Source organism: Hippoglossus stenolepis, chromosome 14, assembly GCF_022539355.2.
Source record: "Hippoglossus stenolepis isolate QCI-W04-F060 chromosome 14, HSTE1.2, whole genome shotgun sequence".
NCBI lineage: Eukaryota > Metazoa > Chordata > Actinopteri > Pleuronectiformes > Pleuronectidae > Hippoglossus > Hippoglossus stenolepis.
In genome coordinates this window covers 13,740,943-13,756,228 of record NC_061496.1, presented here as the reverse complement: position 1 = coordinate 13,756,228, position 15,286 = coordinate 13,740,943, and the positions used below count along the sequence as shown (strand labels likewise).

The 15,286-nt window shown below is 44.1% G+C and overlaps 1 protein-coding gene across 2 annotated transcripts in view; it reads left to right on the top strand.

The window, feature by feature from the left end:
* The window catches only part of fbn2b (fibrillin 2b), a 67,086-nt gene that overhangs the window by 16,064 nt on the left and 35,736 nt on the right, over positions 1–15,286 (top strand). For both annotated transcript variants that reach the window (XM_035175750.2, XM_035175748.2), the window contains exons 5-7: positions 2,787–2,882; positions 3,252–3,347; positions 12,130–12,327. In XM_035175750.2, coding sequence (XP_035031641.1) covers positions 2,787–2,882; positions 3,252–3,347; positions 12,130–12,327 — 390 coding nt within the window. The remainder of the gene's footprint in view (positions 1–2,786; positions 2,883–3,251; positions 3,348–12,129; positions 12,328–15,286) is intronic.

Sequence of the window (15,286 nt, the reverse complement as noted above, 5' to 3'; positions counted from 1 at the left end):
AACTTTCCAGGCACAGGTCGTTGGGGCAGACCATCTCTCCCCACCTGCGGGGGCAGAGTGGCGTGAGGAGGGGGAGCGCCGGGCGAAGTGAGATCATCCTCCTCTGCCTCCAAATGTGCTTGTTTGCTTCCTCCGTCTTCTCCGTATCCCATCTAGTCACTGTTACAGAGAAAACACACGTCATGAACTTAATCTGTCGCTTGTGTACCTCTGCAGTATCTCCCATCTTTTCAGCACTTATCCCATCATTCTCTATTCCTGAGGGCGCAGATATCACTGACTACACACGGACAGAGAGCCTCTTACTGCAAAGTCTCTTCCCCCGTCAACCTCAGCCTCTTTCCCCATACTTCCCCCCCCTCCACTGACCTATTTAGAAATATGTTTTTGTGGGGTGGGGGACTTGTTGAAAAATGGATGAGTTTACCCAGGATGCCCTCGGCTTTGGGAGAGTGTGGTTTACAGCACGCTCCAAGGTTTACTCCGCAGCGGGAGAGAAAACTGTAATTACTTACTGCAATAATTTTTCTGAGATGTTTCACATCATTGCGCCTCTTGTTGGCCTGAGGGAAGAAGAGCGAGTCGGAGGGGTGTACGGCGCTAACCTCATGTCTTAGAGCCGAGGATGAAACCTGAGAGGAAGAGCTGACTGATCTCTCATGGGAGTGAAGAAGAAGGATGGGGAAAGAGCACAGTCGTACTCTAACCTATAAACATGGCGTGCCCCAGAGTCCCAAACTATTGCTTTAATTGATTACCACATGTTGCCATGAGGTTTTCTGCCAAATCTGTACATAGAGTCGGCCAAGTGTTGCACATGAGAAAGCTGAGTGGAAATACTTCGAGACTTAAGATGCATTTAGTATATGGAGAGAAGAAAGCTTTGTTGACAAGCTTGGTGAATTACAGCGCTGCGTTGAATTCACTGAAACTACCCAGGGGACCGATCCAAGATGCATGCTATTGGGCTTTGACTCATTTTGACCAAAGTCTGTGCATAAGGAGACATATGGGTTATCAAAACAAAAAACTACCTAAAGGGTGTTTACTCACAGACACGACACTGACACACAAGTCATATTTAGTGTGTTTGGACACAGTCAGAGCAAGTGGGTGAGTTGTAGTGGCTGAAACAAATGCCTCATGTTGGCAACTTAGAAAGTGTCATTGAAAAAAAACAACAACCTCAGCTATGGGGGAAGCCCAGTCATTTCCCCTCTGCTCCACATGCCAGAAATGTTAAAGTGGGAAAGAGATATAAACAGACACATGGAGAGGGAGAGAGAGAGAGAGCAGCAGATAGAGAGAGAGGAAATTAATGTTGAACCTGCGATTAAGATATAGACAGAGGAGGATGAAAGGCAGCGAGGGAATAAGGAAGAGTGGAGGAAGGAAGAGGGATGAAAGCGCAGGGTGAAGGACAGTAAAATATCCACTCGAGCCTTGAGGATAGAAGAAAAACAGGATGTAGGGAAGGAATACAGGCTGCTCGCATCCAGCACTGGAGGTGTCTCATTATCTGGACAGTAAAAGCTTGGCAGCAGAAATTGGCCAGGACGAAGGACAGGTTTCTCTTAAAGAAGCTGCACTGACGTGTTTGATGCTGTCAGATTGGTTCTCTCACACTCTGGCAGCCAGAAGGTCCTGTTTCAAATTATAACAGCAAATACTACATCCCTCTCTGTTGTTTTTATGAGTGACGTGCGTTACCGCTAATACTCTCTCTGATCTGATACCAAGTAAAACCAAGGGTCGCATTGCCGATACCAACATGCTACTTTGTGCTAAAGCTTGTGTTCAGAAAAGGGAAATAAAGAGTAGGCTTTTTCAAATTATAGCCATGTTTAACAAGTGTGGTGGTGTTGCCACGGTGCCTCAACATCCTACCACGCACATCATTTACAGCCTTGCTGCTGTTTTCAGAGCTGGAAAAGATCCACACATTTTGCTCAGTCATCATCAACGTGCCTGTTTGTGCAAACAAGCCGTAGTTGCTATTGCTGCGACGGGCGGAAGTAGAAGTAACAGATCCTGTTCATATAGCATAGCAACTTTCTACCGTGTTGAAAAAATACACATTTAAATCATGAGAATCGATCCTAGAACAGACCTGTCTGAAATCGCAAGTATCGATATTTGAGTATCGATCCGCGCATCACTACTGTTTATTCACTACTCAAAATGGAATGCTTTCTCTTTGCATCCTGGCATGTTTGGATTACCCTCACCCCCCCCACCCCTCACCCGTTTTCCCTCTCCTCTCAGCAAATTCCTGAATGACTGACTGACTGCAGCATACAGCTGGCTCGACTTATTGCCTTTACTCCCAGTCTGCTTGATTAGCTCTGGTTTTGTGGCCTGGGGGCCTTTGAGCCGTCGTCTGCTGAAACAAAGATACGCCAGCACTGTTCAAACCCCCATTTGAAGTGTAAAGAGGTTCTTTAAAGTGACCACAGTTATTTATTTTAGCTCAGATGTCTCAGCTCTTAATGTGCTTTTTGACTGGGTGAGACTTTAATGAAAAGAAGCTAAAGTCGATCAATTAAAAACACCGTACTCTCCTTTCTTAAAAATATAGCTTTGTTCGATAATGACGGGTAGTAAATAACAAAACCTTTTTGAGTCCTTTTAATTCTGTGGCAATGCCGCAGCTTGTGCCCTTTGATAAAACAAGTGAGGTGAAGGTTTGATGCTCATTTTCAAAGCGCATCTGTTGTCGATCATCTTTCTATCTCATTTTGTGGCCTAACCTCATTTCCCTCATTTCCCTTTTCTGTCTCCAACAGTTCAGTCATGTAACATCAGGTGTATGAATGGAGGCAGCTGTGCGGAGGACTCGTGCTCCTGTCCGAAGGGCTACACAGGAGGCCACTGTGGACAACGTGAGTGACAGATCCTGCAGCACTGACACATTTTCATCACATTTCTGTTTTTAGATTTGATGATCTCAGCCAATCATTAAGACTTTTTCAGACTATTACAACTCTATTAAACGCTTAGCCAATATTTGGGGGTTAACGCAAAGTTTAAAACTAGGGCGTGATGTAAGAAGAGTTGACGTTATCGTCTAAAGGTCTGTTTGTTGTACAAATATACAATGCAATGTGTGTTTATGTGCAAGTGATGCAAGTGATTACAAGGTGAAGTCATTTGAAGCCTAATGAAAGACCTGTGTCTGTGAACCTGTGATAGAGGAGTGGAGAGTGTGAAGCCGCCCTGTGATTCACTCTCTTTTCCTGTCTCTCCCGTAGCCGTGTGTGAGAACGGCTGCCAGAACGGCGGGCGCTGCATCGGGCCCAACAGATGCGCCTGTGTCTACGGCTTCACCGGCCCACAGTGCGAGAGAGGTGAGAGCTCATCCTCGTTTCTGTAGTGACACTGTATGTGATGATATGATAGAGGCCTGCTACTGGTATTTTAATGGTAAAACCAAAGAGGCTTGAAACAGTGTAAAAAGAAACCTTTACAACTTTGTTCTTAGTTTTATATTTTTCATTTCCATAGTGACCACATGTATTGTTATGTGTGGCTGAGTTGATGTCACTCATAGGAGAGTGAGGTCCAGCAGAATATCGAATATCGATCAATCCCATTGTTTTACCTTTTCTGGTCAAAAAACTTGTCAAAACTGTTTCAATTTGCACACTGACTTCTGGGTTTAAATTTGACCTGTCATACTTTCCATAGTTAACACACAAGCTGTGTCCTAATTCAGTGTCCGACAAAGGCTGCCAACCTTCTTGTTTCGTTTCGTCCTTTGCGGTCTACGTGGCACACGAAGGAAGGACCGACAGCTTGTGTGACTTGTCTGGTTTGATTCCCAGCAATCACTGTAGCACAGTTAGTAATAATGGCAAAAACTATGAAAAGACTAAAACTGCCTTTCTCTAGCTGGAAAGTTAGGCAGGCCAGGATCTGATTGGCCAAAAGATGGACACCAAGTTGCTAGATTGGTGAGGTGAGATACGTACACAAGTGTAAAGGAAAATATCACTGCAGGAACACTTTGATGTGACCAAGGAGTCAGAAGTGCCGCTCCTATCAGTCCAGACGTTCTCTGTTATTTCATTACTCCAGCGCTCGGTGAGCAGGCTCTTCTAGCGTGAATGACTTCATACAGTTCAGACAGACAGTGGGTGTTCGCCTCCTGGGCTTTGAACAGAGGGCTGAGGTATGTGTGCGGTGGGAAGTGATTGCAGGGTGCTGGAAGTAGGTGGTACGGTCTAAAAAATGTCTGAATTGATGGCTGCTCTTAGTCTCGGTTTACCTCAGTTCACCTTTTCAGAGGAAGAGAGAGAGCTTTATACGCCTTCAGATATTCTCTGTTACCAATCTCACCTTTTCTTGACCCTCACCTTCCACCTTCTACCTTCTCCTTCCCTCGCTTTCTTCCTCCCCCCTGCTGTCAACCTAAACTGAGGTAGAGGAAAGTTCTTGCCCTGTAATTGCACCCACCTCATTCCTCTTCTTCCGTATAATTTTTTTCCTACCTACATGTGTATCAATGCTACAGCTACCAACCCTACTATCCTCCACACTCATCCCTCATCTTCCTCTCTCATGTCTTCCTCTGTCTGGTTCTTTTCTTCTCTATTCATGTAAACGTTGCAACCACTTAATAAAATTCTTTAACATTTGAATCATTTCCCTCCCTCTCCATCCCTCGTTTCTTCATAGAACTCTGGGGTCTTGTTTGCTTGAAAAAAAAAAGCAAAAACTACATGTGGGGGGTTAAGTTTGTCTTAAAAACATCTGGCAACAAATACCGCCCCATCCACTCTCCCCAACTTCCCCACAGGACGGACAGAATAGACTTTCTTTGTGGACATTTCCTGATGTGGAGCTGGGTAGGGAGGCAGAGAGAGAGCGATGGAGGGGAGGAGGGAGGAAAAATTGGAGGGATAGGGTGAGAATGAAAATTGACTCCCCAGCTGTGTACACAGGGGGAGAAAATACAAATTCTTTCTCTCCATGTTGGAGGAGCGGGTAGAACGTTGGACCGGCTGGTAGTCACAGGAAAAACTCTCATAAATCTTTGTGTTTTTGATGCTAAATTTCCTTCAGAGAAAAAAGAGGACATGAGCTAAAATTGTCAAACAAGTTGCATCATTCGTTACAAATCGTCATAGCGACAACAAAGGTAACACACATACTGTGTAGTGGATTTGAAAATTGGAAATGGACCTCAACATTTAAAAAATGAATCAGCTCCAACAGATTTGTCGGGGGGCCACTTACCACAACATGTACCATCACCACCTTCGCTCCGTCCTGCGCTCTGGTTGGTTGTTGTTGTCACAGACACATCTATAAATTTAGCTCGCTAGAAATTTTGTTGTTGTTGATTCTGTGACATGTTGGTGAGCCACTCGAATTGTGAATTGAGTTCATGCACAGCGATTGGTGGTTGCTGATTGCATGCGATTTGGATCCGATCTGGCAACCTTTAAAACTAGTTGGCAACTGGATAATTGGGAACTGGGCTTGAAGAAATTAAACATTTGACTGTCAATTATCCAGAAAATAGCGATGTCGAGTTTTAGCGGGGCACCCCCCCCCTCTCCAATAGGCGACTAATTCATTTCTTTATTTTGGATTTTGTCCAAAAGGGCTACAGATTCCCTTGTGTAACCTTTGGCGTTTCTTACGTCTGTTGCATATTGTGGTTTTTAGAGTTTGTGTGACGGAGGCTGTGAGTCAGTAGATTTACTGTGTGATTCAGTGAGAGGACTGCTGAGGAACTGCAATTATGAAGGCAGTGAAAGTCAGTTGGTACGGGGAAAACTTGGAACTGTGTGGGATGGAGTCATGGGAAACCCTTGTGTGTTTGCATGTCTCGGGTGTGTGTACAGGTGCAGCTATGTGCGAATAGCTTATGTCTGTGCGTGCCTGAGGCTTGCTGTCTTTAGTTAGGGTTAGGATGAAATATGGTCAGAGTTAGGGTTTCCTCACTGAATTAAAAAGCACGAGTACACTGTCATTATTCAACAGCTACTATGTGTTTGTCACAGTTTTGTTTATGGATATGTGTTCATGCATGGATACTGATGGAGGGGTAATGTTGCTCTGTCTGTATAAGAGTGTGGATTCCGACATGCTAAGGTCGGGTTCTGACATAAATTGTGGAATGATATTTGGTTTAGGTCGGATCTCTGTGGCTGAGCTTTCTCCTTGATTCTTCATCCTGCCTGTGTCGGTAATCGGGGGAAACATCAGGCTTTGGTCAGGTTTAAGCACAACCTGGGTGCGGCTCGGGTAGCTTTCTCTGGGGCTTAGTCAGATATGGACAGAAAATTGCGGCACAGGCTGCTCTCTAGTCTGTATGGGTTCTGTTGGTGAGTCACATTGGTCCAGGCTGAAATTAAACAGATTGAGCATTATGCTGTTTTTGGTACAGACGTTCATGTTCCTGTGAAGATGAACCCCCATGACTGAGGTGATCTGCTGACTCTTCCTCTAGTCCTACCATCAGGTTGACATCTTTGGTTTGAGGTGAAATTTCTCACCACCTTCCATTTTGATTCAGATCTTCAGGTCCAATTTTTCCTTTGTCCAATAAGGTTGAATAACCACATTGTTGGAAAATTAATGACGCTTGCTTTGGCCCATTAAGCCAGCTCTGCTCCAGTAATAACCCAGTCCCAGTGTCCCAGTGGAGCCACACAGCCTCTGACATCAGCCTCAATCTCACACCAGTCCAGGCTAAATAAATCAATTATCACAGAGGACCAGTTTTCCCCCCCAGCAGGCGGTGACGTCAGCGGCATTTTAAGGTGCTTGAAGTGAAGGAAGTTGTTTTATTTCTGTTCTATTCTCTGATCCTGGGTAAGACCGAACCAAGCATGGCAGAGCTGGTAGATGGGTGGGACCTGAAGGCAGGCACAGGTCACTCGGTGGAAAATATCCCCGATGACAATTTAGTTTGAGTCAGCCACTTTGGAGCCGTGCTAAATTTGATCCGCAGCAGGTCTATAAATCATATACCAATGCAGCACGACGTTGCCATACAATGGAGACTCCATATTTCTCTTTTCCACAAAGGGTACATAATGACCTCTATCAAACCACGAAGGAGCAAATATCAGAGAGAGTCTTATTCAAACCAGACACAGTGTGTGACCTAGGTCTGGAAATCAGCTTCGTGCTTCGTCCAAATACTATATGTTCTGAATTAAATGTTATATATTCGGTGTAATCAGGAACGTCACATTTCACCAGCTGTTTCTTGTGTCTGCTATTATGGGAGCACTGAATTTTGATGATCCATCTCATAAATGAAAAGCCGAGGAAATTTGCTCAGGTCAAACTCAGAGTCTCTGGTTGGTTCAGATCAGCATCGGACTTGGCTCACAGGATGGCGATGAAGGCCGTGTTTGATCTGGCTGATTTACTCTCATTGCAGTACTACAGAAAAACGTTCCCTTCACAGAATAAATAACACATCCCATGAGTGGTACTTGTTGATGGAGCCGGGAGCCTGCTTGCCTGGCTGTGTTTTTGCCTGGCGTTGTGTCTGCGCTCAATGGAGTCTGCGTTATTGTTCCATTGCTGGACACTATTGTGAGAGGAAGTTTCCCAAAACAGATAAAAATAGCCATAGAAGTCAAGATAGATTTTTACAGTACAATGGTTGAAACATAGAAACAATGACAGAGGAACTGCAAGATTGACGGACTGATACCGTAACGTCACAGTCAACAAATTTTCAAAATTAGCATGCTTTAAATGCCTGATAATTTTTTAAGCTAAAGACATTTTTTAGACGTGAACTCTGGAAAATGTTCACAAAATTGGATATGGATATGAAGAACCGATCTTCTCACATGGGCTAACTTGCACTTTGGACATTTTACAAGGAGGCTGGCATGAAAGGTTCTGGGAAATGTCTGGAGCAACTGATTTGGACATTTGCATTCTCACACAGAGCCCCTCCCGAACATTTCAGGAAAATGTCCGAACTTCAGTGTATAACTGAAAGCAGCTTTGTCATGTAGTTGCTTCCACGTAGTCATGTGAGATCCATGCAGTTACCTTCACACACAGCGGTTAGCTGGAGCTCTTGGATCTTGGTAGATTGCAGAGGGCTTATCTCCTCTCATTATGGCCCCCTTAAATGTGTGTGTGTGTGTGTGTGTGTGTGTGTGTGTGTGTGTGTGTGTGTGTGTGTGTGTGTGTGTGTGTGTGTTTGTGTGTGTGTGTGTGTGTTTGTGCCCTGTTACACATTTGCTCACATTCGACTAACTGTTTTCGGTGTGGCAAAAATGAAAGGAGCAAACTCCTTAAGGAACGATTATGTCTAAAGGAAAAGGGAGATTTCAAGCCTGTTGATAATGGCGCTGATAAGACTAACAGAGACGGCTATGGTTGGCCAAGATGGAGATAAACCCACCAAACACACGGACACACACAGCCCCACACAGCCACACAAAGGCACACACACACTGAGACCCATCCAAACAAAGAGCCCACACATTTGAATCATTTATTTTTATCCACAGCAGCAGAAGGACACAAGGACACAAACACCACAATGCAATCAGAAATTCCACAAGACCCGCCAGACATGTGCTCAGCTTCATCACACACACACATACACACACACACACACACACACACACACATGGTCTTGTGTATGCATATATTTCACTTCACTTAATTCATTTGACTTGTTGACCCCTTGTCACAGGAAAGTATGTACAAATGATAATGGCCTCATTTCCATGTAATCAACTCATATTTCAGGTTCCTTATCTACCCAGACTTGTCCTCCTGGGAGTTTTATAAATACTTCAGCAGTTATTAATGAGTCCTAAGTGGGTTTTTTCCTCTCCTCTGTCCCTCCTCCTAGTGGTCAGGTCACCGCTCTGCCCCATCTCTCTGATCCCACAGCTGGACAGGGCTGATGGGAAAATTCTTTCCTGGAGGCTTTGCGTTCCAGACGGGATTAAACATTTTCTCACCTTAGCCTTTACAGTATTTTTTCTTCGTTTGATCCAGTTCCCATCAGAGCAAACAGTAATAGGCTTTGATGAGCGATCACGTTATTTTGCCGTATCAGATATCAGACATTGGTTGGCTCGACTACAAAAACTTTATCACATGTGAAGGGTCAGACCCTGTTAACGTTTGCCTGATATGAATGGCAGGCTAATCGGAGTGGACTGATCTGGGTGAGAGGTTAGATGTGCATCGGCAGCTCCCTGCAAACTGTGGGCTGCGTTACACACTGGCAGCAGTTCCCCCGGGAAGTTTTATTAGAAGTGGTGATGTTTACAAAATAAAAGCCTTAAAAAATCGTGTAAAACGGAGACGAGTCCATTAAGTCAGACACAAAATGTTCTCGTTATCGGAGGAGGGGGACTCCATTCTGTGAGGCTAGCTGGATGTTTTTCATTGTGGGGATGAATGAAACCAGAGCTGTCAGGATGAGACGGAGCGCAGAGATCGCTAACGGTGGAGTTCAGAGCAAGGGACAGAGAATGTTCTTGATCTACTGAGCTATTTGAACGGTAATTAGACAAAATTGCTTCCCAATGTTGTCAGTCGGACTGAATCAGGATGCTGGATTTGGTCCTGTCCCAATGTGCCCGCGCCCTTGATTGCACGTGTCCACTGAATTTACATGCATAATATACAGATGTGCATACCTTTGTGCTTTGTGTTGTGTTAGTGTTGACTGAAGCGCATGAAATTGGGTTTTTTCCACAACCAGATTTATGCACAACACAAACAACAAAAGCCAGAACACATGGAGTACGCACGGTGATTGGGACACAGTGAGACAAGCAGCTTTTCTTCACTGTTTGTTATTTTGTGCTTTCAAAGGAACCAGCTCCAGTCTTTGGTTTGGCTCATTGCTGCAGCTCGGACAGAATGTGTGTTTGTCTTCGGTTGTGTGTATCTGCACAGACAAGTATTTGCATTCTTATACATATGTGTCATATGTGTGTGCGCAGCAGAGTCAGTAGGGCAGTGTCTGAGAAAACATGTGTACATTTTCTCTATGTAAGCACACTTGCATACATTGCTGAACTTGGCAGTTGTATGGCTTTTCAATGTTATTGGATGACCCAAGTGTGAGTGAGTGGACATGCAAGGAGAGAATAGAAGACAGACAGACAGGAAGACCCAAAGTGAGCGGAGAGTAATAAAGAAAGACGGATGAGCTGGTGGAACCGCCGTGAGCTCCGACCTGCACTCTGCATGCTCAGTTTGACCTACTTTACTCTTCCTCTCCGTCTTCCTCTCGCTCTGTTTCTTTCTGCGTCTCCCACTCTTTGCCCCATCCTCTATGATTCCCTTTCATGTAACACGAGGAACCAATAAGGGCAATACGTCTGGAGAAGGCTTCCCACCAGACACCACCGCCGTTTTCTATCTTTCCATCCCACTCCGTCCTTCAGAGCTGAACAGGTTGCTCTACTTTCTCCTCAGCTCACTGTCACTGCCTTGCCCAGTCAACCATGCACTTCATCTTTCATCTCCGCTGACACAACAATCCACTTTTTTTCTTTTTTTTTTTAATGAAGGTTTCATTAAGTTTGGCGCCACTGCAGAGGACTTAATAAGGGTTTCTCCCACAAGGGACGCCATCATTAGGCTCCATGTGATTGAACGGACGAACATCGTACTGCTGAAATGATTTCAGCATGAGGTCATTGTGTCTGATTTGTGAAGTGCATTTAACGAGATTATGCCACAGTTTCACTGGCAAACAGGGGGGGCAGCGAGGAGGCCAGGTGATCGCTGAGGCCAGGAACATTCTGTTCTCGTTTTGTTCTAATATAAAGTTGTTTGCTTGCAACATCCGTTTGAATGAGTGAAAGTATTTACTTACCTTTATGTTCACTCATCCTTTCCCTGAAGGTACAACGGGATCTCTTTGATTTTTGTAAGAAATGTGTTTATGTTTAATTAGTAGGACTGGGCAGTTTGCTTTGCCTGTGGTTGCAGCTTTCTTTCTGAAACTGTTAAAGTGACCTACAGTCATTGGGCCGCCTCAGTCCAGAGAACCTTGAAGCTGCTGCACAAAGAGCTGTTCACCTGTTTCTTCAAAGATCAGTGACGCTCGACTCCCTAACTAGAGTATCAGTTGTTCTTGCTTTTGTCGTGAACGCGCTGTTGTCGTGATCGTGAACGCCACGTCAATGAGTCCCAGCCGCTGTTGCTTTGTAGCGCCGGTCACCTGTTCAAATTTGATCAGTATTGAATATTTGCATGTCCAAATCGACCAAATTCCTCGGGCCCTTAACGGTACACACGTAAATCGTGGAGCCGATAAGATGGACGATTCTCGAGATATACGTTCCTAATGCAGACGGACAGACAGAGATTTCTGGAATTAGAAGCGAGATATATTGTGTTCAGGAGTTTTGTTGTTGTGTGTTTTTGCAAAGTTACACAAAATTGTGTTGCCCCAAAGAAGAACAACAGATGCGCTAAAACGTCACACTCATGCCTAGAGTGAATGATTGTCATGAGGTGACTGTTGCTGCACTTGGAAACCTCCACTGTTCAGTCACCATCAACTCCGGGTTAAAGCCGTGGAATGGGCTTCAGTGTGTCAGTCCAACGGGCTGACTTATTATCACAGAGATTTAATACATAGCAGTCATTCCAATCCTATTGCAAAATTCCTGCTGAATGAACCAGCGTGGATGTGCTGTTCAGTTTAATCTGAGCAGTTTAATAGGATAATGTCTGCCCTCTCGTGCTCCTACACGATCCCTTGTGCTGCTACCAACTCTCATATTGTTCCTCTTAGGTCCTGGTAAAAACCTGCTACTTGTAAATGCTCCTCTTTGAAAGCCAATTGCGGCACTAAAGACTAAACACTTGAAGCAATTAAACTGTGAGAATGTGTTTAAAGGTCCAGTGAGTCATCTCTCTAAAATCACCCTGTAATGTGGAGCCAACTTTTTTTTTTATCGCTTAGTCATTTAGTTAAATATCACAGAAAATATGGCTTGTGCCCAAAGAGGCAATTTCTCATTCATGCACTTTCTCTGGTATCATTTAGTGCTGGACCAGATGTGTTCTAGGAAATGAATCACCGTTTCATCATTTAATACTTCACATGGTAAAACAGTCATCAGCTAACAAAGAATACGTGCCTCTCTCCTACCACAGACTACCGGACCGGGCCATGTTTCACCCAGGTGAACAACCAGATGTGTCAGGGCCAGCTCAGTGGAATCGTCTGCACTAAAACCCTCTGCTGTGCCACCATTGGCCGAGCCTGGGGACACCCCTGCGAGCAGTGCCCCGCCCAGCCACACCCCTGCAGACGAGGCTTCATCCCCAACATCCGCACCGGAGCCTGTCAAGGTCAATACTCTCTCTCTCTCTTTCTCTTTTGTATACACACACCTGAACAGTGATGAAAGGGGACACACCGATACACACACACACACACACACACACAGGCGAGCGCTTGTACACACCCACATACAACACTGTAACCATTAATTTTTCCATCATCATCTCAGCTGCAGGTCCTACCCATAACATCCTCGAACTAGTGTTAACATCATGCAGGGTGTTTACTTGTAGCAGGAGGCCGGATACTAACTTGTAGTTTCCTGTTAATATCCTCTGCAGGAGAAGCTGTGCACATGTGTCTCTATCTGCTGATAAAACAGTAAATAGATTCATGTGTCAGTGTCAGTTACTGTATCTGTTACATCTGTAGAGAGGAGTTTATCCTTGTACTCTGTAAAGCAGACATGTAGCAAACACATTCGGTTGGGTTAGTGATTATGGTTGGATATCGTTTGGATTCTTTCCAATACCGGTGCACAAAACAGTATCGGTGCCTAAACGGTGCCAGAACCGATACCTTTTGCTCAAAAACAGCACAAAACAATGGTCCATAATTAGAATGTTCTTTTGTTTGTTTCTAGATATGATTTCCGTTCTTTCCCAGGATTTCATGTTGTTTTAAGGGCACTCTGACACCTTTAAACTAGACGAGCAGGACTGATAGAAAAACATGTGCGTCATGCCCTCTGCAGCTCTGAAGTAACATCATCAAGCACAAATTTACTTATTTCTCTGATCTTGGTTTTGGCTTAAAGACTTCAAACCTCAAACAGAAAAGCTGCATTAAGATCTGGGGACGTGGAGATTTAAAAATTGGCCGTTTACAAAGAGCAGATGGACGAATTAAAGATTGCGTTATCTAATTGAGTTACAGTATGGGAAGAGTACTATCCAGTGTTTATGGCCTCACTCTGTTGAATTAAACTAAGCATTTTTTTTTTTAAATCGTCTCTTCCAAGTCCTCTAACTCTCTGAAAATGTAATTCTAAATTGCTGGAGCACCCCTAAGAAGCATCTGCAGTATATTAGACACACAATACACTCTCACTACTCATCATTCTTTACTGAACAGATTCACTAGACATAACATAAGCAGCTCAGGCTGAGGGACCAAGTCAAATATGAACTGAGATTCACCTTTTTTCATTAACATTCCTGCTGCTGGTGTCTCTCTCCACATACCTTTCTAATAACCTCTGGCTCTGACCAGACTAAGCAATAAGACTACATCAATATACAGTGTGACACATGTGGAGCGTCCAGCCAGGCTCGATGTTGCCTCCATCCCAGCTCCTCTGAGTTGGACACACCCAGCAGCATCCGAGGCAGAGTGTGATGGTATGAAGTATTTATATTGTAGCAGCTGGCGACCCTTCGGCAGTGTCAGAGCTGAGGAAGATAACTTTGTGTATTTATTCTGTGAACTTTGGGATTATAGCAAACTCAAGTGTTATTTACATGTACATACAAAATAATCCTACATTTCAGAGTAAACTTTATTTCAAAAGCCTATTTTCATGTGCGTAAGGACGGTACGCTTTTTTATGTTGACAGTGAGGAGGTACAAAGTGCAGGATCCAAGTGTCACGTCCCATCTGTATCTATCAAATATAAAACGAAATGAAGTGAAACTAAACGGGCATTCTAACACCTCGGTGAAACGTATGTAATCCAATTACAAAGTGCTTTCGTGGTTGAAACTGGGTTAAAACATCTCGCGACGAAGGCAAATAAGATTGAGGAGTAGAATAATACAGTAATAAAACCATAAAAACATAATTTAAACAATAACAATGACATAACGAAAAGACAAAGCATGTAAGTAATAAATTGTGAAATACAATTAATCATTTAAGCAGTGGTTTAAAACATTACAATGGGCTTTCTGTGCTATTTGAAGTTCCACCACTCAATCTATTCTTTATTTTTGTTTGAGGAAACATAAAGAGTTGTGTATTCTGAAAGCAGGTCAATTAATTACAAGAGCAATCGGGTCTGGAAAATAAACTGTATGTACCAATGATTACTGATATACAAACATCTGGTCCAAACACGTGTTAAAGCAAATCAAATGGATGTAGCACATTTTTCCATAGTACAAAAAGGAAATACATGTAGGATCTGTAGCTGGTTTGTATTCAGCCCCACTACGTCCTTTCCTCTTGGATGTGGCTATGTATTACCCGGCTGCTCATATGTTAGAGGTATGCCAGTGTGAGACCAGACATCACTCATCTCTCTGTTACTCACATTCCTCCTCTCTGACTCTCTCACCGTCTTCCTGTGTTTTCTTCTCTCTATGAATCCCTGTCTTTTCTCCTTTTCTCCTTTTCTCCTTTTCTCCAATTCCCATCTCTCTCTCTCTCTCTCTCTCTCTCTCTCTCTCTCTCTCTCTCTCTCTCTCTCTCTCTCTCACACACACTCACACACACACACACACACACACACACACACACACACACACACACACACACACACACACACACACACACACACACACACACACACACACACACACACCAAAGGCCCCTAGTCGCCAGAGAGCCTAGAGCAGCGTCTTACTGGCAGTAGTACAAAGGGCACATGACCATGAATCCAAATGTAAGGATTTCACTCCCGGCTCCACTCAGGATGTTGGCCAGTTGCTTTCTCTCTCTCTCTCTCTTCTTTCTCTCTCTCTCTCTCTCTCTCTCTCTCTCTCTCTCTCTCTCGAACCCTTTGGCATAAAGAGTTCCTCAGCCTTTCCTTAGTACAAAGATTAAAGATTGAAGGATGATTATAAACAGGTTGTTTATACAGTGCATGTGTGTGTGTGTGTGTATGTGCACGTGAGCATGCAGGTGTGTTCAGAAGTTCTTGTTTTCTTAGAGCATAGCTCTCAGATTCACAATGTGTGGATCCTGCTCAGGGGCTGATGCAGCACGGGATATAAATCCACAGAGTGTGTGGATGTGTGTGTGACAGG